General features: G+C 40.6%; 1 protein-coding gene across 2 annotated transcripts in view; it reads right to left on the bottom strand.

Annotated features, from left to right (window-relative positions):
* Nucleotides 1-21,351, bottom strand: part of erbin (erbb2 interacting protein) — a 62,986-nt gene that overhangs the window by 16,939 nt on the left and 24,696 nt on the right. Inside the window, exons 3-10 of one of the 2 annotated variants that reach the window (XM_080017791.1) lie at nucleotides 9,535-9,729; nucleotides 9,070-9,187; nucleotides 7,541-7,619; nucleotides 7,341-7,430; nucleotides 6,413-6,469; nucleotides 3,429-3,492; nucleotides 3,105-3,179; nucleotides 478-622 (exon numbers count right to left, since the gene is read on the bottom strand). In XM_080017791.1, the coding sequence (XP_079873917.1) occupies nucleotides 478-622; nucleotides 3,105-3,179; nucleotides 3,429-3,492; nucleotides 6,413-6,469; nucleotides 7,341-7,430; nucleotides 7,541-7,619; nucleotides 9,070-9,187; nucleotides 9,535-9,720 (814 nt within the window). In that variant the 5' untranslated portion in view covers nucleotides 9,721-9,729. Of the gene's footprint in view, nucleotides 1-477; nucleotides 623-3,104; nucleotides 3,180-3,428; nucleotides 3,493-6,412; nucleotides 6,470-7,340; nucleotides 7,431-7,540; nucleotides 7,620-9,069; nucleotides 9,188-9,534; nucleotides 9,730-21,351 lie in introns of those variants that run through there. The other variant, XM_080017792.1, reaches the window with a different exon arrangement.

The raw sequence follows: 21,351 nt of genomic DNA, 5'->3' as shown, positions 1-21,351 counted from the left end.
ACCATTGTCATTTATTATAAGATTATTTTTCCAACCATGCTGGATTAAATTTACATTTCCCTGTTATAATATATGTCGTAAAAGCCATCCTTTATTACGTTTCGATTTGAATAACAAAACCAGGGGGAATATCACAGGCTTTCAAATATAGGTTTTTTTTCAAGGACTATTCAAGCATTTTTGCAAGCATTTTCATGGTATTCCAGTACTTCAATTTGTAAAGACAAAATTACAGCACTTCAAGCACCTGAAGGACCTGAACCCTAGTTAAAGATTTGTGATCAAAAATAAAAGTATAGTATAGTATAAATAATCTAAACTATATAAACAAACCAAACTACGTTAATGGGTGAACAATGGTTCACCCTTGGATGCAAATAACTAATAAGATTCCGTATTTCGAATAGATCTGTCACCTTTACATAATGAGAAGGAACATTTAAGGGTTCAATTGGGTGTGTAGGTTGTATTGTTTACCGATGGAGCCAGGCAGCTGTGTGAGGGTGTTGTTGGAGAGCAGCAGATCTTGCAGACTCTCACAACCGGAGATCTGCTCGTCCACCATCTCCAGGTTATTCTTGGACACGTCCAGGTACGCCAGCTGTTTCAGCATTCCCAGCATCTGACCGGAGCGAAGGAGGGTAAAGACCTTTTTGGTTACCCCGGGCTTTAACCATAACGTCGTGATGTATTATTTGGGCAAAAATACTGGGAGAAATATTGCATCGTTTCGGCTATTTTCACAATTAAATATGCAATGTTGTTTGTTACTTTTTCTGAGAGCACATTTTATCTGGGTTTATATTTAGATCCCACTGAATATAGGAATAAAACATTTTCATGAACATTTAGTAAAATTAAGTTATCTTGTTATTTGTCTACAAAAATGAAAATAAAACAATAATAAAGCAACATCTGAGAAGCTAGGTAGGTTTCGGGAGAACCTGGTCATAGGAATTAAGTGGCCAACGTCCTCACATTTGCAGAATATACAGCTATGTCTTGAAACTAAACACAATAAACTTGAACAATAGACAAAGATGAGGATCATGCTAAAAGTAGCTTCTGTGGGAGTAATTTCCTCGGCAATACATGGTTTCCGGCAGCATTTCATAGTTGGGCAGAACTCCCCAGTTATACATATAGAGTGTGGTAGCGTGGAACCCATGTGAAACCAGAGAAGATATGGCGGCGGCTCGACAGCACTAAAAGGCCTGTGTCTGCAGCGGGTCTTAACGGAACAACTGCACACTAAATGTGGCCACTAAGCCGCTTTATCAAAACAATACCAGAATAGTGAAGTGGACCAATACAGAGCTGCATGGCATGCAGTTACTACATGTTGACCAGAAATGGCTGATTAAAAACCATCTGAATTACTTGGTATACAAACTGCCTTTAGCCTAAATAGCAGATATCCTCCAAAGGGCCTTTGAATGGCACATGGATATGCTTTTCCCTGAAGAGACTTTCAGAATAATTTCACAATGATTTGCTTATCCATTGTACTCAGACAGTACTCACAGTTGTGGCTGTGAGGCAGAAGGTGCTTATGGTAAGCTTATGTTTAAGAATCTTGAGATGCCCAAGAAGGCCAAATTCATTCATCATATCATTTATTTTACACAAAGGTCAGCATTTATGTTAGTCGACATCCGGTTGTGAAACTATAATATAGAGACCAAGACTTCCTATTTCCTAGAAAGTCAAAATGTTACAGTTGCCATCAGAACTGACCAGAATAACACAAGTCTACTAACCAATCTGTTCCGTCCCAATCAGGACATCACAAAAAAATGGATAATTAGCTGGATAACAATTTCATCATATCCAACACTGGGCTAGAGATTAAGATGACATAAAACACAGGTTTGCAATGCAGCCATTACATTAAACATGTGATTGCAAATGTATACTACAATATCTTAATTTTTTCGACAGGAACTTTGAGTGGAGGAGCCAGGTTGTGTATTCAGCAACCTCCCATGTCAGCAAAAGGTTGCTCAGGGACCTCAACCGTCGCCCTTAGTATCAAGGTGATTGAAGTGTTCGAAGAGCCATTATACAGCCGTCTTTCTAGATAATGCGCTCCTCATAAAGCTCCTTGATGGCGATACCGACCTGTTGAAGTGAAGGTCAATACCAATCGATGAAGGTGTAAAATACACATAGAGGAATGCTCTGAGTATAAGGAAAAGAAAAATGGCCTTGACCGACATTTGGCGTACACTCAATTTGTGTATTTTGTACCTTTGGATCATATGGTAGAATGTTGAGGTTGAGATGGTGTTAAGCATTTAACTGAAGTCTTTATGTTTCCTCTGCGTTCTGATGTAGGCAGTAGGTTTGGCGCCCATGGTGAAACTGGTTTGAAGTGTGTCTTTGGTGTGGAAGGTGTCAACAATCATCTGAATACCTTATGAGCGTTGTGTGAATATAATTAAAATTGGAGGGATCACTCAACGCTGTTAAACTGCACTGACCTCTGATAGCACCCACTCAGGTCTTTGGATAAGAAATTACATCACACAAAAACAATGCGAGGTTTCTCAACCATTAAATGGGGCTGGATCGTATTATTTGAATGGGAGCGTTCCAGGAGAATCTGGAATTCCACAGGCTCCATCTTAATTCCGAGAAAGATTTACCACCGGTATATTTATGTGGCAATCCTTGACTTTAATCATAATTGAAATGAGGCTGCCCAAACAAATATGGGTGTGGGATTCTGCCCCAATCTGCACCAGCCCAGGCTCTGGCCAACCAGTGCCTCCGCCGCAGCCTAGCCACTGCCAGCGTGTTTGTTTTCGTGCGGCATCCGGATTTAATTTACGTATTAAAATAAACCCACTCCCTCCTAGGTGGCATCTGGACCTGGCTCAGAACAGCTTGACTCGATTTTTCAGTGTCTTCCTCACAATTTGCTATTTTCTGTGACCGCAAAGTAGAGCGTAGAGAACGTGTATATCGACATCTTCAAATCAAAGGCAATGCAATTAAAAAGTTTGTGTAGTGACCATCTTTAAAAGAACAGTTTGTATGAAAAATAAACACATAAATAGGAAAATGGGGCTGTGTTATGCGTGAGTGAATCTTAATCATACCCCGGGTAGAAACGTAAGCCTGTTACCATCCATCCACAGCTCCTTGATACCAGTTAGCTGCTCCAATGCCTCAGGCTGAGGAAGTAAAAGAGGAAAAGAGAGGACAAAAGAGATCAGGTGTTTACAAGTGTGTGTGTGTTGGGGGTTGGGGGTAGTATATTTGGTGGGGTAGTATATTTGGTTAAGTACAAATGAAAGTTACTGCAATGTATTTATTTGGCTGTGGGAGTCACCATTAGAATTTGGACGGGGAAGAAAAGAAGGCACACATGCCAAAGGACTCTGCGGACATGCAGTAGGACGGACAGACTGATGGGCACTCACCACTTCAGTAAACTCATTACTTCCCAGGTCCAATCTCTCCAGCTGTGTGAGTTTGTTCATGCTTCTGTGGAGTGGAAACGAAACCGCGACACGTTACGGATCATAGTGTTGCGAGGAAACAAAAACAAAACAAAACAAACAAACAACAACCCAGGAGTGAGCCACTGAAACACATGACAAGTGCAGGTTGGCAGACCATGAAATGGGGACGGTGCTCAGATAAGCAATGTTTGGGGATGCATTAAGAGCTTTGGGGTTTTCTGGAGTTCTGCACTAGAATCCTACACTATTTGTCAATCTCTTAAAGAGACTAAATGCAATGACGTCGCCTACGTAGTCATTTATGTAATTACATCCACTAAAAGAAAGTACCATATTTCACAGATTCAGATCTCTGCAGAAGTGCCAAGGAGAGCTTTCCTACCCAGATGTGCCAATAATATGCGTTTACATAATTTATCAGTGTGACGTAAATGGTGGCCAGCCTCAGTCTCAAAACACTTCACCGCATTCAGGTCACGCACTCCCGCAAACAGGAGGAAATCAGGGGCTTTACGTGCTGTACCTTACAATATGCTTTTCTTTAGAATAACATCTCGTCTCCGGTGCACGTGTCTTCTATAGGTCATTGGTTTAATCTTAATCAAATAAGATGTTGCATTCTACAAGCACTGATTTGATAACCTCATGCAGAGATCAACTCATGATGAAATCCTTGATATCGTTTATAAAGAATGACTCAACCCCCCCGCCCCCCAAAAAAAGAGATTTTCACACAAAATTTCAAATGTATTTTAACAAATGTAAGTATTTTACAAGGGAACGGGAAAACTTTGAACTTTGCTAAAATCTTCTACAGTCTAAATTAATCATATTTGTGTAGATTACTAATCAGTAAGTCGGTCATAATATGGAACTAATCGAATTTGAGCCCAAGCTCCTCATAAAGGGTCAGTAAAGCTGCGATCGCGAGACTCTGATCTGTTTATGATCAGATAAAACCTCACACAGGTGGGATTGTCCTGGGTGTACATCAAGCATTGAAAGGTACCATGTTTTCTTCAATTTTTGTAATTTATCATTCCACTGCCTACAAAACGTTTTCTCAAAAGTATAAAAAAAAAAAATACCCCTGCATATGACTATGATTTTATTTTTCCAGTATAATGCAGACTCTCTCCCTTGAGGTGGAACAAGGCATTTGAGTGAGCACTGCGCATTTTTTCCCCCACATGCCCTAACTTGATTGGTTCCCTGACTAAGGGTAAGGTTGTCTTTCTGCCTGCTTTCTCTTTGGGCCCCTCAAACCAGACGGTATATCGGGGCAAGTTTATGCAAATGCTTGGTCAAAGGCGCATGAGATAACCTAGATCGCACCCGGGGCCAAATATGACCCACTTGTCTGGTGAGGTGATGTGTCTCCCCCCCCCCCCCCCCAGAGGAACATGGAAGACAGATTTCACATTCTTTCCAGCCCCATCAGACAACACGGACGATGAGGCATTTGGGAGCGTTTGACTGGAATGATGTGGGACCTTCAATCAAATTCTGCCCTGGTCCACACAAGCAGCGGGCGCAGAAAGACGAAGCAGTAGCCCACATGAGAAAACATGCTGGTCTGGCTCATCTAAAGAAGGTGAAAAACATTAAAAAAAACAACCAAAAAAAACCCTAAACAATTACTACGCTAGATTCTGAGCCTGGTCACAAAGAGCCGTATCCATGCAGCCAAACTTTCAGGAAGCCAATAACATTTGTTGTGTCGCAGGACCGTGTGTGGCTGGGTGTGTGGCTCGTGCTCATGAAACCACCATAAAACATGCCTGAAATGAACTGTTACACACATTCAGAGAGAATGTGAAATAATTCCTTTCAATATTAAAGCCTACTACACGGCCAACGTTGTTTTTGACTAGGATCTTGTTTTTTTTGGGTTTTTTTTTCTGTGCTTTTCTTATTAAAAAAAAAATAATAATAATAATCCATAACCATGACGTGTCCGGGCAAAAAGACATTGCCACGGAAATGTACCCCTACATTGCCGAAACAACGTAGTATCTCATATTTTCTTAAATAAATATACATTTTTATTAATTTAAAACACGTGTACTTTGGGGCATTTTCATGCTTTATTCGATAGAGACAGTGCAGGGAGAAGGGGAAGGCGGTAGACAGAGAGAGAGAGGGGATGACATGCAGCAAATGGCCTCGTGCCAGAATCTAACCTGTGGCTGTGGTAAGAACTCAGCCTTGTAAAGGGTGCGCTCCACCCGGTGAGCCACCGGGGAGCCCCGGGCATTGTATACTTTAATATTTAAAAGAATTATTTCATATACTCTGGGAGTATGTGTACCAATTCATAGTGGTTTCATGAGAACGACCCGGCGGTGTTGTAATTCACGCGTGCTCGTTGTGGGAGCTTATCTGGAGCCCGGTGAGCGTGCACGCATGTTTGTTTACATCCCCGAAATGTTTGTGTGTCTCTCTGGCAACGTTCCTGACCCAAAGACCTTCCCTTTGTCAGTGTTCCAGCGCTCAACAGGTCTGGCCTGTGTCACGTAAACACTGGCGGAGAGGATCGGCTGCACTGAAACTTGTCCGCGCCGCAATACCGGCATGGCGAGGAGCAACGGATGTGAACGCGAATATACCCAGGAAAAAGAGGATTGGTTCCGCAGAACAGGTTTCCATATGAATGTGTAAGCCCCAGGAAATGGAGTACTGGGGATTTCACAATGGGGCAGCGGAGTAGTAAGAAACAGAGCAACCACCCAGTTTCTCCTCAGAATTGTGGGGCTGCACTGAGCCTTCTCAAATGGTGAGATAACCCGAACAGCCGCCCGAGTAGGAGATTATAAAACCTGTCACAGCAAGCAGCCGAGTGAGACGGAGGAATTCATTGCTCCAGTTAGATGCGTGTTAAGGGTGTAGGCGGCGTCGGGCGGACGTGACGCCAGGAAACATGTGGAAGGAGGCATACTTACTTTGGCAACTTCTTTAACTGGTTCTCTCTCAGCTCCAAAATCTGCAGCTTGGTCAACCTGCCACAGCCAAAGAGGAAAAGATCAGTGACACCGCGGGCACGGGCGACTTGTCCCATTCACCCAGTGTCGAGTCAGATGAAAGGCTCACACAGAGACAATACCGCTCTTTCAGTAGCCACCGTGGCAGTTGCACAATACTCTGGCACGCATTGGAAGAATAAACGCTATCTCAAAAAGCGGAGCATTTCAGCAGGATTTTAGTGTGGTCTCTGTTGAGGACGTGCTTTAGTAAAGCAGAATAGAGGCTGATTTGAACTCTCAGAGCTGCTCTGCATCCACTCAAGCGCGTCACTGCGTCTAGTTCTCATCTCTCCCGAAAGGAAGGAAACTCTTGTGGAAGAGTTAAGATGCCAATACATGTGTATTATATTTTAAATATCACCTCATATATAACCTACACCAACGTTGGCATTCCCAGGTCTGTATTTTGAACCAATTATTTCGACTTAATGGAATTCAAACTGACAAATACCCAAATCTACGTGTTTTATTCTCAATTTGCAATCTGTAGGAATGTTTAAAAATAATGCTCATGACTTTGCCGGAAATTGTAGTTTTAGAACTCATGAACTCAGAGCTGAATATTTGTTTTCCCTTCAAATTCGTACTAATTTATGAAAGTGCAATGGATGAAAAGCAGGCAGGCCAGAGCAACTGGGGATTTGTATTTGTTTTTGAAATGGCTGGCGGGGGACAAAAGCCAGGTGTTCCTTTGTTTACAACTCAACGCAGCGCTTTCCAATAAAGTGGAGATATTCCCCGAATGTTCATTTTGTGCAAATCGCGCCCGCGATTCGAGGAGCAAGGTCAGGATGGGAAAGACTTTACCGATTTAGATGGTCCAACTTGGACCGCTGAAGCAACTCACCTCCCAAAGCTGGCCGGTAGGAACTCCAGGAAGGCATCGTTCAGGTAGAGCTGGCTCAGGCTGAGCAGCTGCGTGAAGCCCTCTGGGAGCCTGTCGGCACGGACAAGAGTCAGGACGGTTAGGATAACTTCTGAACAAAATCACTGCAAAGCAAAACCAATTAAGGAGAACGATCAAACGAACGATGGGGCTGTACTCACTTGGATATGGGATTGACGCTGGCTTCGATAATAGCTAAGATTTTGCAATTCTTGATGTTTTCTGGAAATTCTTGGATACCTAAAGAAAGACCGACGTTTAAATCACTTAAAGATCATTATCCATTATTCGTCCCTTGTTATTTGACACACGTTACTTTTTTTTTTTTTTTTTTAATGTTTGGAGAAGGCAAACAAATTGCTCCCTTCAAAACACAAATAAAGTTAAATAGGTTCATGTAAGCCGTCCCTTTCATGTGAGCGAGGGAAAGCTTTGCAGATGTCAAATACAGCTGGACTGATAATGGCCTTATCCGGCGAGCCAACAAGCTACCCGAGCGGGACGGCTCTCTGTCTACACTGTCTGAGCTCGGGGTGCATTAGAGTGCCTCTGCACCGGCACTCTCTAAACAACCAGCGGAGAAGAGTGCTTCAGGTGACTGAGAGAAAAAGACAGACTGAGAGAGAGGTAGACGTGACTACTTAAGCGGACCTGCAAGTTCTCACCAAACATCCGCCGTGGATGAACGGAGGGGCAGGTGACCGATTCTCAAAGTTTATTTCCACCACTTTGATGTGCCCTCGACACTTAGCAAAGAGGGATTTGTAAAGGGGGGGGGGGGGGGTAAGCTACTTTTGAATGTACGCAGAACAGCCACAGATTATTCAGTGTTGGGTTTATGAAAACACCACCACATCGCCCACTCCAACACTTGTTTTGTTTAGGCTACCGTCACACCAGCTCAGTTGTATTGCACATGTCAAATAAATACAATTCAATAAATAAGGCCCAGATAATAATTTAATGTGTTTCATTATAACATCGTGGTAGAAAATGCTTTGGCCGTCAGATCGACGTAAGAAACCCATCGTAAACAGATATGAATACCTATTTTTTGAAAAGAAAAAAAAAAAAAACCAGTACATTGACTGACATTGCTAAATGTCCAGAAACATGGTCAACAGAAAGTTTAGACTTGTAATTGTAAAGCTGGAGTGGTATTATTATCACCACCGCCATGAGAAGAGTTTGCCCTGTGCAGCTGTACTGAGGAAGTTTGATGAATACAGTCAACTGCAGGTCTGGGCTAGTCTGCTTTTATATCCATTGCATAAGGGTTTTAAGGGGGTGTTAGAAGTTCAAGTTCAAGAGATTATTCGTCACATACAAATACATACAGTCATACATATATGCAGTGAAATGTCATGACACCTGGTGATTATGCACAATAAGCTCTATAAGCTCTGCAAATACTAAAATGTGCTCGCCGGGCAAACATCGAACTTAATGGTTTATTTCTTTATATATCTAAGCTTGATTCTGCATCCATCTCTTGGCCAACAATGCATACAGGACTTCTTAAACCATTTATGTATAATATTTATTACTATAGTATAAGTACAATAACTCCACCTTTCAGAAACCTTATGTATTCCATCTTTCTTCAACCACTTGATGGAATCTGGTAAAACGTGCTTTGACTTTTTGAAACGACAGCTAAGGAGGGCATCAGAATGGACAGCTTTCTTACTGTTTTTGCTGACATCAAGCTCCCTGAGACTGATGAGGTTTGCGATGGCTGCCGGCAACACCGTTAGGTCATTATCTGGCATGCTCAGTCGGTGGAGTAACTGGCAGTTAAACAGTTGCTGTGGGAGGGAAAGAAAAAGAGACAAGTGGAGAAGCAAGAGAGCAAGATAGGTCAGAACACATTTATATTTAACCAAGCCATTGGGGATATTTTATTTAAATTAATATTAACATCTTGAGATCATCTGAATGTAGAAGGAAAGATCTGGTTAACCTAACCATTAATAGCTCAGGTTTGTTTCCAAATCTAATATAATTGATTAATTTGTCCAGTAAAAGTGTATATCTATTAAGAGAGCCGACATAAAGATGAAGATGAATCATTCTCCATGTCTGGATTGCGTGAGCCGTTCAGTGGAACAAAGTTTACAGAATTCAGCTGCTTCAGCACGTCAGTGTGTCTTACTTTAGGCAGCTCCTCAATCTGGTTGGCATCGAGGTAGAGTTCCTGGAGAGTTTTCTCAAAGCTGAAGATCTCCTTAGGAACAGTTTCCAAGCTGCAGTGGGAGTAGTCCAGTGAAGTCACAGCCTCCTCCTCGCCCCGCAAGCAGCGGCACGGCACCAGGCGAACAAACAAGTTCCGCTTGGACATTCTCAGGCACTGGGCAAAGGAAACAGAGAGAATGTCATTGTAGACAGAGGACAGGGAACCTCAGAGTGGACGATGTAGCATTCTGTCCAAAAGGCCCCGCCCAAGGTGGTCGTATATCCTAATAATGCTACTTATCTAGATTAATATTACTGAAAGAAACGGATCCTGCAATTTCATGTATGTCTGTCTATAGTCTTTGTATTGTTGGGATAATAAGGCTGGAAATTGAAATTAATTGCAGTTGTCCGTGTTAGTATTCTCATACATGGATGGGTAAGAATGGTGTGCAACTCATAAAAAAAATAAAAAATAGCGCAGTGAATAAAGATTTTAAAAGGCATTGTTTAGATCAGCTTTGCCTAATAAAAGCAACAACAAATTGCAAGAATATAAAAATGATAAAACTGAGTCAGCCAACAAATGTCCTTTAGTGGGCATACAGCATTTCAATATTGGAGAAAGTTGCAGCCCAAATCTTCTCAGGCTGATGGTGAACATGCAGACAAAACTGTGAGTGAGTCACCTTCCCACGTCTGATTTAAGCCTAATCATATGGGCAATCCATGGATAATAGACTACAGCATGGATGCTACCTTCATCTTGGATAGGAAGTGGCTTGAGAACTGGTTGTGTATAACTTTTGACGTGCAAACTGGCTTACTATCAGAAGGGACATGGGGATGATGTGAATATGGGTCTGGTAATTGAGGCCTCAGACACAGGTTAGTATAGAGACTTTGACTGGGTACAGTATGCACTGTGGAATGCGCTCTGGTCAACAGAGGCTTTGTTCTCTCGAGCATGCAGAGAATGTGAATTTTCCACCTCCTCGTCTTAATCTGTGAACTGCCACAGCACAGACTTCGGGCTTCTCGCTAGGACTGTGCTGACTTTGTGTAAGAGCGATACTATTGTGATAGCCTTGACCTGCTCTGTCAATGCAGAATGTCATGAACCCATAAACTGAGGGTTAGCTTGGTACCAAGGATTATAAAAGATTTACAGTGTTAAACACCCCACAAATGAACACCGAATGTGCGTGCAACCTAATTTTAAAATCCTAGTTAAATGGAAAATGGGTATTTAAAATTTGCTTTTTGCCACGCTATTGGTTACCTTTTCACTTCTCGTCTCCTTACTTATGATTCCAAAATGATGTGCCCATTTCTACGTACAGGGTCGGGAATTTTATGGTGTTATATTTGTGAATACGTAATAAACATGAACCTGAATACAAGGCATACATATTAGTCCAAGTAACAGTTGTTCCCTACTACTATATTTCCTATTGTCATTTGCAAGATTTATTTGAATAACTATTAGAAATATATTAACTGAAAGTTTCATTAGTTTGGCTGTTAATTAAAACTGCAATAGGCAACACACAATTATATATTTTTTTTACGTCAGAAAGTAATCGAATGACATTTTACCACTTAAATGATTTCAAGACACTCGTGGGCCTCCCCTACCCATACCCTCCTACACACCCATAAGGTATGCATAACCAAAGGGTCGGTCAGCCTCCTACACTTGCGCTGCAGCCAAAATATAAATACTCTGTGAGTAATCACTTCTATCAGTGGAGGGGATGACAGGGGGCTTAGGAGTGCCAGGCCCATTTCACCCAGAGTAAAGCTCAGCGAGAGAGAGAGAGAGAGAGAGAGAGAGAGAGAGAGAGAGAGAGAGAGAGAGAGAGAGAGAGAGAGAGAGAGAGAGAGAGAGAGAGAGGACATGGATCACTGGGAGGACTGGAAAAAGAAGAGTGTGATATGAGTTGAAGATAGGGAATGGAAGAATGAATTGACATGTATGAGGAGTTGGGGGGGAAAAAAAAAACAGGCCTGAAAATGTTTTAACTTGGTTAAGTAATTCTAAATTGTAGCAGTTCCACACAAGATGGGTTGGATAACACTGGAGGCATGGTTGGGTTGAAAAAACCCCTGAAGCAAGCACAGTACCGAGGGGCACCAATGTGATAAAAACAACAGTGTCTGTTCTCCCTAATGTGCAGCATGAGCTTATCCAGTGGCCTACATGTTGTAGGGCCTGATGACTGACTACACTCACTCAGCTTTAGTTTTCAAGAGCTTTCGCCTTGAGCTAAGTAACACATAAGCGGAAGACATGCAAAAATGATTTCCAGACATGCTAAGCTCTCAGCGGAGATTTCCTCTCTTAACCTACATATTGAAACAACACCTTCATGAAAATCTTGGTTGGGTGACACTGAAATGGTTACATTTGACTTGAGATTCAAAATCATGTCTAGTCGTTCAGCGCAGATACTTCCAACTGGTGGGTCTGTTGCAATAGAACTCAGTAGCCTTGCAATGTTAGTGGATTTCTTCACAATACAGTGAATGAAATGGTCCAGAAGGTAGGGCAATCCCAGATCCCTTCTGCTTCTCCCAGTCAGAGCCAGGAAAGTACTTTCCTGGCTCAACACAATCCCCTCCCAGAAAGGAATGCCTCTCGGGCTGTGGTGTTGCTAGAGAGGCTACAGTCAATGGTAGCAATGACTTCCAACCCCCAAGGCACACACAAAATGCAAAGATCGGATATTCGAGGTCAGCCTGAAGGTAATCTAGCCTATTTTGACATGTCAAAGCCTATTTTTTCCTAAATATGAAGGGCTATATGAACCTAAGGCTACAGAATATTATTATAAAATATATTGTAAGGCTTTGCTGAAAAGTATTCAAATACAACCAATATATTATACATAAACAGAAAGCATGACATTTTCTGAGCCCTTCATGTTGATTTTCCAAAACGGGTTGTGTCTCTGCACTGCAGCCAACTGGGACTAACTGACCTACTTCAAGTTCATTGAGTTGAATAGATTGTGACCCAAACTGTTCTCAGGAAGTAAAGAGTAATGGGACTATATGCCAGTGCAACTAAATCACCTGACAGGAGGAGGCAGTGTTTTATTTATAGCTGGTAAAACTCATCTGCTCGATTCAGGAAAATATAAATCAGTATAGAACCATCAACATTTTTATGAAAGGAACTTTCAATCATTTAATTCATTCTTCATTACGCAACATAATTCTCCATCAATTATTGTGGTATTGAATTGTGCCTTCTAGCAAAACAATGCAGGGTCTGCTGGATACTGTCGAATTGCCTCAGTCTGTGTCAAGTCTGTCTCAGTGTGTCAAGGAAGAGGAAAGAAAAAGCCACTTCCTCAAGACAGGGCAGAGCGCCAGAAGCCAATACGCTCTGAGCTGCTGCATAATGGTAGTCTAACTCTTTATATCTCTGAATGGATAGGATAGATTACACAGAAATTGTGTTAGGTCTAAAAATAGTTTTTAAATAGGGAAAAGAAAACACAATTAAACAAAAGCATGGGAGCTTTTCTCTACCTATGACTATCTAAACGGGACTATGAGCAATGACTTCCATGCCACAGAATTGTCCTTCACTTGTTTCTGTATTTCATTAGGAATTAACCGAGAAAGAAGGACTGAAACGGTTAACGATTCTAAACGCTGGTAGGTTTAATATAGGGCAGGGACTACGCATTTCAGCTATAACTACATTTTAGTGACAATCCAGGGAGTAGACCTAGTTAATCATTGAAAACATCCCCTTTTCCAGGTCAAGTTTACAAGAAGCATTGATAATCAAGATCATCTCAGAAAAATGTGCACTCACCACACAGACAACTGATCAAAGCAAGCTGGTTGTTAGGTTGGTCAGTAAACTGTCCCCACATTGCAAATGCAAATGTTACCGACAAATGGCAGTCTACCTATTTGGCCAAGATCTTATCATTATCCATCTTTTTGAATAATTTTAGGTGATGTGTAAAATTGTAAGGTTTAGCCTATGCAATTTCTGCCTATACAAATTTGTTTTCATATGAATTGGATAAGAAATTTCAATTTTTTCTCATTCATAGTTTTGTAGGTGCCATTTCATGTTTGTGCTGTATTGTCACAAAAATGGAGCATATGTTGTTGAAGTTTAGTCGTAATCACCGGTCCCTGCTGGTGTGTTACCTCCGTGCTACTAATTCACAGCATCACATTCCAGTGGAAACAACAGTAAAGTGTTCAGCTCCTAAATAATGCAGAGTAGGATACTTGGCTCGAGAGGCCCACAGCTCAGCTTCTGACTAAGCAAAACACAGATTCAGGCAGACGCGGTGGTTAGTCTCATAACAAACACACCATAAAGAGTAAACAAGATGACTTTTGCCTTTTTTGCCTAGAGCTCCAGCCGTCCTGGTGACCACAAGATAATGTTTACAGGTTAAGGGTTATGGAGACGCATAAGGTTTGACGGAACAGGGAAAGAAAGCAGTGAGGAGCAGCTGAACTAGGGAGAGAGGGATAAACCTCATAATAAGAATTCACGGCAGCAGTGGATGACAGAGTGGAACCTGCTTCTCCAGTTTCTCTCTTCCTCAGGTTTTAGTTCTCACCCTTGTCCCCCTCCCCTAATCTCAACGGTGTGCGTGACTCCAGGAAACAAACCACGATTGTTTTCTTTGAACCAATAGTGAGAGGAGGGCTGGTAATCTGATCCGGGTGACAAGCACAGAGTTTCCCTTTTTACTGCATCTTCCCACCTCCTCACTAGCTGGGACTGGGTAAAACTTTCATAATTCACACTGAGAATCAAAATAAGACTTGAATTAATGTGCAAAAAATATATAATAACCACCCTGACAGGGGTGGGGGAAAAAAATAAATCGATACAGCATAGTATGGTGATATTTCCCCCCACAATATTGTATCGATACTCTGACGAGAATTGACTTTATTTTTTTATTCATAGGGCTGTGAGATATAGGTCATGTCCAGGCTAAAGCGGGTTTATATAAAAACGGCCAAAAATGCTTCCATTTCTTTAATACACATGCGCAGGAAATCAGCAGCAATGGAACAAGTTGACTTTGTTTACAAGCGTGATGATGCAGTGTTATCGTAATGCAGTTAACATCTGAAGTAATTTACAATTCCCAACATGTCCAAATCACGAGGCGGAGAGAGAAAATCTGATGACAAACGTAACTTTATTGGACCCTAGAAGTAAAATCAGGTGTGAAAGTGAGAACAACGGTGCAGTGTCAGTGATCATAATGTACATACACAATATGGTATGGGCGCGAATCCTAAAGTTGGAAAAACTTGAACTTTAATGGAGACACGCCAAACGAATTTAATTACTTTATAACATCTAATTAAACTGAACAGTATTTACCGCACGTGAACAAACTGGTCGTCGGCCATCACTTGTAGGTTCCTAACGCATGCGCAAGTTGACGTCATGACGTCAGCATTTTAAGCTTAATGTGGACGGAAGACCAGAAAAAGATGCGTTTCAAACTTTTTACAGCTGTCAGATGAGATATTAAAAACACATTGAAATATATTGCAGAATCATATAATACTACTACAATGCAATGCCCAAGTGTAGGAGTGATGATCTATCCGGTTTTCCTCATCACAAGGAGGCTGACAGAGTGACTGAAACTGATACTAGATCAGCACTCCTACTCTTAGAAGTTTGATGCAATGCCCCAATCTAAATTCAGTACAACTGGATCAAATAAATAAAAAAAAAGCTTTGGGTTAAACTGATTCACTTCTTGCTTCTCATTTTAGGGGTATGACTTCAATTCTAATTGTCATTATAGATTTTATCTTACTTAAAATTATTGTGACATAAATTTAATTGCTATACTTAACGTATCGCAAAACTTCCCGTATCTCGATACTACGCAGCGGATTTTTAGGTCTATTTTAAAATTTTCAGTTAATTAACTATTGCAATGTATCTCAATATTTATCGTATTACAACGTATCATGATATGAACTGATCGTGAGGTCCTGGCTAAAACCAAGCCCTACACCCTTATATTTTTCCAGTGAAAGCATTTATACTATCAGGCACAACGGCTTATTGCTGTCAGTTTAATTCCCTTTGAAATGCCTGGCATAATTACTCTGATGAATCATTCCCACATTATTTCTTTAGACACTCATCGCTCCCAGGAAAATGAATGCAGTCGGAGGTTATTGAGATGTCATGGATCCCCGTGAGATTGATACACAGTGATAAGGTAACCTCAATGTGCAGCAGCATATGAAGCCATCTCAAGGTGCTTAGTGACTGTTCATGTGTTGACCTACATCACAGGCTTGGAACCATACACACAGTTGGATCTTTATTCCCAGATCTTATTCACGAGAATCAACCCCCTACTTCACCATTTAGGGTTCATCATGCCAAGCTATATTTAAGTAAAATATTCAATTTTCAATGACAAATCAACAATGAGAATTTTCAAAAAGGTAAATAAACTGCATTTAAATAACCTCTCATGGGCTGCTCATAGATACACATTCATACACCAAGCAAAAGGCCGCCATGGAAGCCGCCAAGGACTGGACACTTCACTGATTTTACATGAGCGACCCTCAAATGCCGAGCTACTTCTGATTTTTAAATAAATGCAACATGTTGAATAGATTCACTGTTTTATAAAACGCTTGGAATGAATGGAATTAATTTCATGCAGATACTCATTATTGGCCCAATGGTACTACTTCAGCCCACAGCTAACGTGGGCAAGCACCACATGCTGTCGTATTATGAGTGTGTTGTGAGGAATAGTGGGAGCATTATGTAAAGAAAGTAAGCCTTTGTTGCACTGTGCAGCTGAGAATATTAGATGGGATTACCAACATTGTAAAAAGATTAAAAATATGTTCACTATGACAAATTAGAAAGCAGTCGGTAGTGTTCCATGTAAGAGGGTCAGGTCATCATCATTGCGATTATGACAGACAGTGATTTGCCCCAGATCGCATGGTGCCATTTCTGCTCTAACAGCATGCTGCAAAACAAAATCCACAACTTATGTTGGAGAATATTTATTTAAGTGCACTTGGAAATTGTGATTGGCCACCTTCTGTTTCCTGTTTAACAGTTCTAGACATCTTGTATGCAAAAAGTTTGACAGTTTGACAGTTGTGATTTACGATTTATGGGGAGCAAACTCAATGCGACACACCATTTGGGTCAAAACAGGGCTCATTTGCACATACAAATTCCCCAAACACCAGATTCACATAAAGTATGCTTCTAGCTTCACCGACCTCCTACATAAGAAAATGCAATAAATAAATGACATTTCCCAAGCACAGTCTAAAGATCACCATGCCTATGAAAGAAAGCCACAGCCCTCGCTGCTTTGTATATGTCAGCATGCTTATAGATGGAATGTATTCTATTCAAAATTAATTTTAAATGTGATTGTGGCCAATATCAACCTTCTAGCATGTATCACTTGCTGATTTTAGATATCCATTTGCTGACAAAAATGCTTGCGACTGTTGGATATTAAAAGCCATAGAATATTAGCAATAACCTTGGAGGGTGTTACACAGGGATCTGTAGAGAAATCATTTGGAGGAGTCACCATAGCTAATCAAAAATAATATTTCAATCACATACAGTCTCACAGAAATGGTATTTTAACCCCAGCTCACTTAATTTATATGGGAAATTGTTCAAAATCAACCATTCCAAATTTTACTTGTGAAACTCTCAGCACACCTCTCCATTGTAGGGCACACAAATGTGAGGTGGAATCGTTTGATTAAATCCAAAAATGTGGACTGTGAAAAGGGACCAAATTTGAAATGTGGAATAACAATATATTGGATTATATTTGGCATCCACCATATCTATCTGATACTTTTAATAGTAATGACAACTTTACTTAATTCGATTAATAAACAAATTCCACACTTTGAGGAACTATTTTCAAAAAGCCAAAACAACAAAATATAAAGTTATGGCACATTGGTCTCTACTCTTACTGTCAGTCGGGGTTGATTTGTGGCCCTTCTTCTAGCATCCGTGCAAATGCTGAAATTGCAGACATGTTTAATTTTTCTTATAACGGCAACCACAACTGTCTAAGAACCAACAATGTCGCCTTAGAAGCCACTTCCGATGTGTGAATGCCGACGTGAAGGCTGACGTAAGGGCTGAGGCAGAGCAGAAGAGCGCAGTAGACGAGCAGACGATGTGAGGTTTACTTCAGCTGAAAATAGGTGCTGACTCCAAATTGGAGCAAGAACAAATTCCTTGTCCTTAAGAATATTGTCCTGCAGAGTGTGCTCTGCACTGAAGCTATCACAACTCACTGATATTTTGCTTTAGTGTAGTTTAATTATCTGGTTCTGACTGCAGACAATGATCTGTATTTAAGGATTGTCTGTAAGCAAAGACAAATAAACCTGCTTTTCTTTTTTCATGGTTAACAAAAAAATAATATATAAGCCAATGTATTATGGAGACATAAGTCAGTATACTACAACTGCTAGTGTATGATACATATTATATTTCGAAAATGTCACATGCAACATGTGTCGACTGGTGAAGGTTTTGCAGTTTTGCATTCCGAATTAGAAGAACAGAACAGAAGAAGAACAAGAACAATCTTTAATCGTCGCACAGCACCCTTAGGAATTAGGTGTTCTTTATAAGCTTGGAGATGCAGGTGCCTTATAACTCAATTTTAATATTTAAAAATATAAAATTTTTATATGCAACATCATTTATTGACTACATTAAATCACTTACATATCAATGGAAATGTACAATTTAAAAAGGTTTAGCACATTATGAATAATTTACTTCCACCAAAAAGTTTTATATAGGTTATATTAAAAGATTCACTGGCATTGTGAAGTACTGTTTATCTTGTGGCGCTGAAGACATTAATTATGCCCTTTACCTTCTCAAAATGTCTATGTTCATTCACCTTTTTTTCCCCCCTCAGCTGACAGTATACACAATGAGAGTTTAAAAAATAAATAAGAACCAAACAGCTCCTCGTATTTAAAGGTTATCCATGACAAAACTGTTACCTAACTTGAGCAAGGAAACAGAAAGCAGCATGGGTTGTCAATAGCCTGATTAAAAGCCCCCCCCCCAACAGGCATTGGCTCAAACCCATTCAACATAGAATAAAACCTATGAAAAGATTGATTTGGTTTTGAAATACAAATCCTTCTTATGCCCCATGTCTGAACTAGAGCTGTCACAACTATTGCATGATAGTAGTTAACTGATCCAGTCTCATACAAAATCATCACAAAAAACAACAACAATCACATGTTTCAGTTAAATTGTAGAGGAATTTTGAGCCAATGTTAGAAATGTTTCAATAAATTGAATGTGTAGGGGCATTTTCCAAATCAACTTTTGTGTTCCAATATTGAATCTCAATAAAATGGCTCTTCTTCATAAGGTGGATGTGTATTCATAAATTATAGGCTTGTACTACGACAGTGACGTAAAATGAACAAAAGAGAATTCAATTGTTAATTAAGTATTTGTGTGACAGTTGAAAGCTATAATTTTATGTGACATACCTAGTCTGAAGATTAGGATCTGCCAGTTCTTTAAGTCTCCCAACCCGACTCATAAGCACAGTCTAAAGATCACCATGTCTAAAGATGAAGCCACTGGTATTTGGAGAAAAGTCGGGGTGCTGTTCCCTCCTAAGTCCTTGACTTCTTACATATATTAGATAGATCATAAATCAGTTACATGGGATGTTGACAGTGCTTTACAGTGCAAATGGCCCAGAGTACCCTATCCACTTTCCAATTCATAGGTCTGGAAGATCTGGAAGTTGTCGAGTTTAGGTCTGAAGAATTTCGGGCTTAAACTATCTGAAACAGAGGAAGTCTCGTTTTAACCGGGATGTCGCAAACATCTCGTGGTTCAACTTTCATCTAAATCGATCCACATACAGAGCAGAGATTAGATGACAAACCGACCAAATTTGACCCAAAGTATCTAAGTGGTCGTGAGTCACCGACACGCCAAACTATGTGGAAAGGGGCTAAAAGCATCTGGAACTGAACAATGACGGAAGCTACGCACGCGGTTTACGTCTCGTTTGAACCGGGACATCATAAATATCTCGCGGTTCAACTTTCATCCAAATCGAACCACATACGGAGCAGAGTCTAGATGAAAAATGGACAAAATTTGACCCAAAGTATCCAGGTGGTCGTGAGTCACCGACACGACAAACTATCTGGAACAGGGCATAAAGTATCTGGAACAGAACAATTACAGAAGCTACGAACACAGTTGGCGTCTCTTTGGACTGTTACGCCACAAACATCTCGTGGTTCAACTTCACCGCATCACCGACACGGCAACGTTCGTAAATGTAGATGTGCAGGTTATGGGTCAGAATGTACATTCGCACCGTGTCCAGCATGCGGTGTAGACTCCTTGCTCTGTTGTGGTTAAAGATTACAAGCTAGGCGTGTATGTGTGTGTGTTTATTAACCTTCTTAACTGGAAGATGTCTGTGGATCTGTTTAAATTATATTTTATCTCTTTGGTCCCCATTACTTTGCCTGATTCATGGAAAAATCCAGAAAATCATTAATCCACAGAAACGCGTGACCACATCGAGTTCCCCGAACTTAGCGAATGAGTGATGCGTTCAAGATCTAAGAAGGCATCGGAAAATTAGAAGCCGTGATATGGCAATTACTCACAGAAATACCACAAAGGTTTTCGTATTTCTTGGAAACGTAACTTATTGAAAATGTAATCCAAGGAAAGAAGTCAAAACTAAAATTATGTTAGTTTGACAACCTTTGTAAACCTCCATAAATACATAAATCTGTGTATGTACGTCACTTCAAACATGTGACATGAAAAGCCAATCGTACAGAGCAGAGAAACAACCATGTGACACAAACAGACAATTGTGCAGCAGGAGCGCCGGTGCTTCCTCCGCTCTCTCCCCTGCCACAGCGCTCTCCGGCCAGGCAGCGTGCGGCAAGGATGAGGCCCCCCCGGTGATTAAAGAAAGAATCTATGGTAGGATAGAGTCCCTCGGTTTGCTACAAACATCCTCGCATATGATCACAGAGCACAGATTCGGGAACCTCGGAACCTCCAAAACCTGAAATATGTACATTACATTTCTAACCTGGACCCTGTGTATTGCTGCCTGCAGCTATATTTATCTACTAATACCCATGCCGAAGAATGGAAAAGCCCATAAAGAAATTAACAACAGTGTAACTATAAAAATTTAATTGCCAGTTTAAGATAATGATCGTTAATACGACACAACATCTCACCCTTTGACTGAATTCATTTGTCCTGTAACTGTCAAAATACGAGACATGCACATGGGAAAAATCCAAAATAATCCATTCAAAACTGCAACTCAAAATGTTGGTCTCCTTGAAATGAATCAAAAATGTTCTGTGAGAACATCTTACCGACAGACCTACAAGATGCCTCCTCTCCAGTGGTATTATCCAGTGTATATTATATTCTTACTAAAAGCGGCAGACTATTACACAGAAGTGATATTCCATGCTACTCTGGTATTTGACTCTGTAATCTAGACCCTGTAATCTAATGTTGGATTAAGAGGGATAATTGTGCTTGCTGGAATCAAAGCATTATAATATTTCATAATAATAATATTATTCCTGCTTTGATACCCTCACTTAACACTTTATTAGGAAGAACTACTTATTTGTGCAATTATCGAATCACCTAATCGTGTGGCAGCAGTGCAATACATAAAATCACGCAGATACGGGTAAG

This window comes from Zeus faber, assembly GCF_960531495.2.
Source record: "Zeus faber genome assembly, chromosome: 17".
NCBI classification, from domain to species: domain Eukaryota; kingdom Metazoa; phylum Chordata; class Actinopteri; order Zeiformes; family Zeidae; genus Zeus; species Zeus faber.
This window is presented reverse-complemented; position numbering and strand designations above follow the sequence as displayed.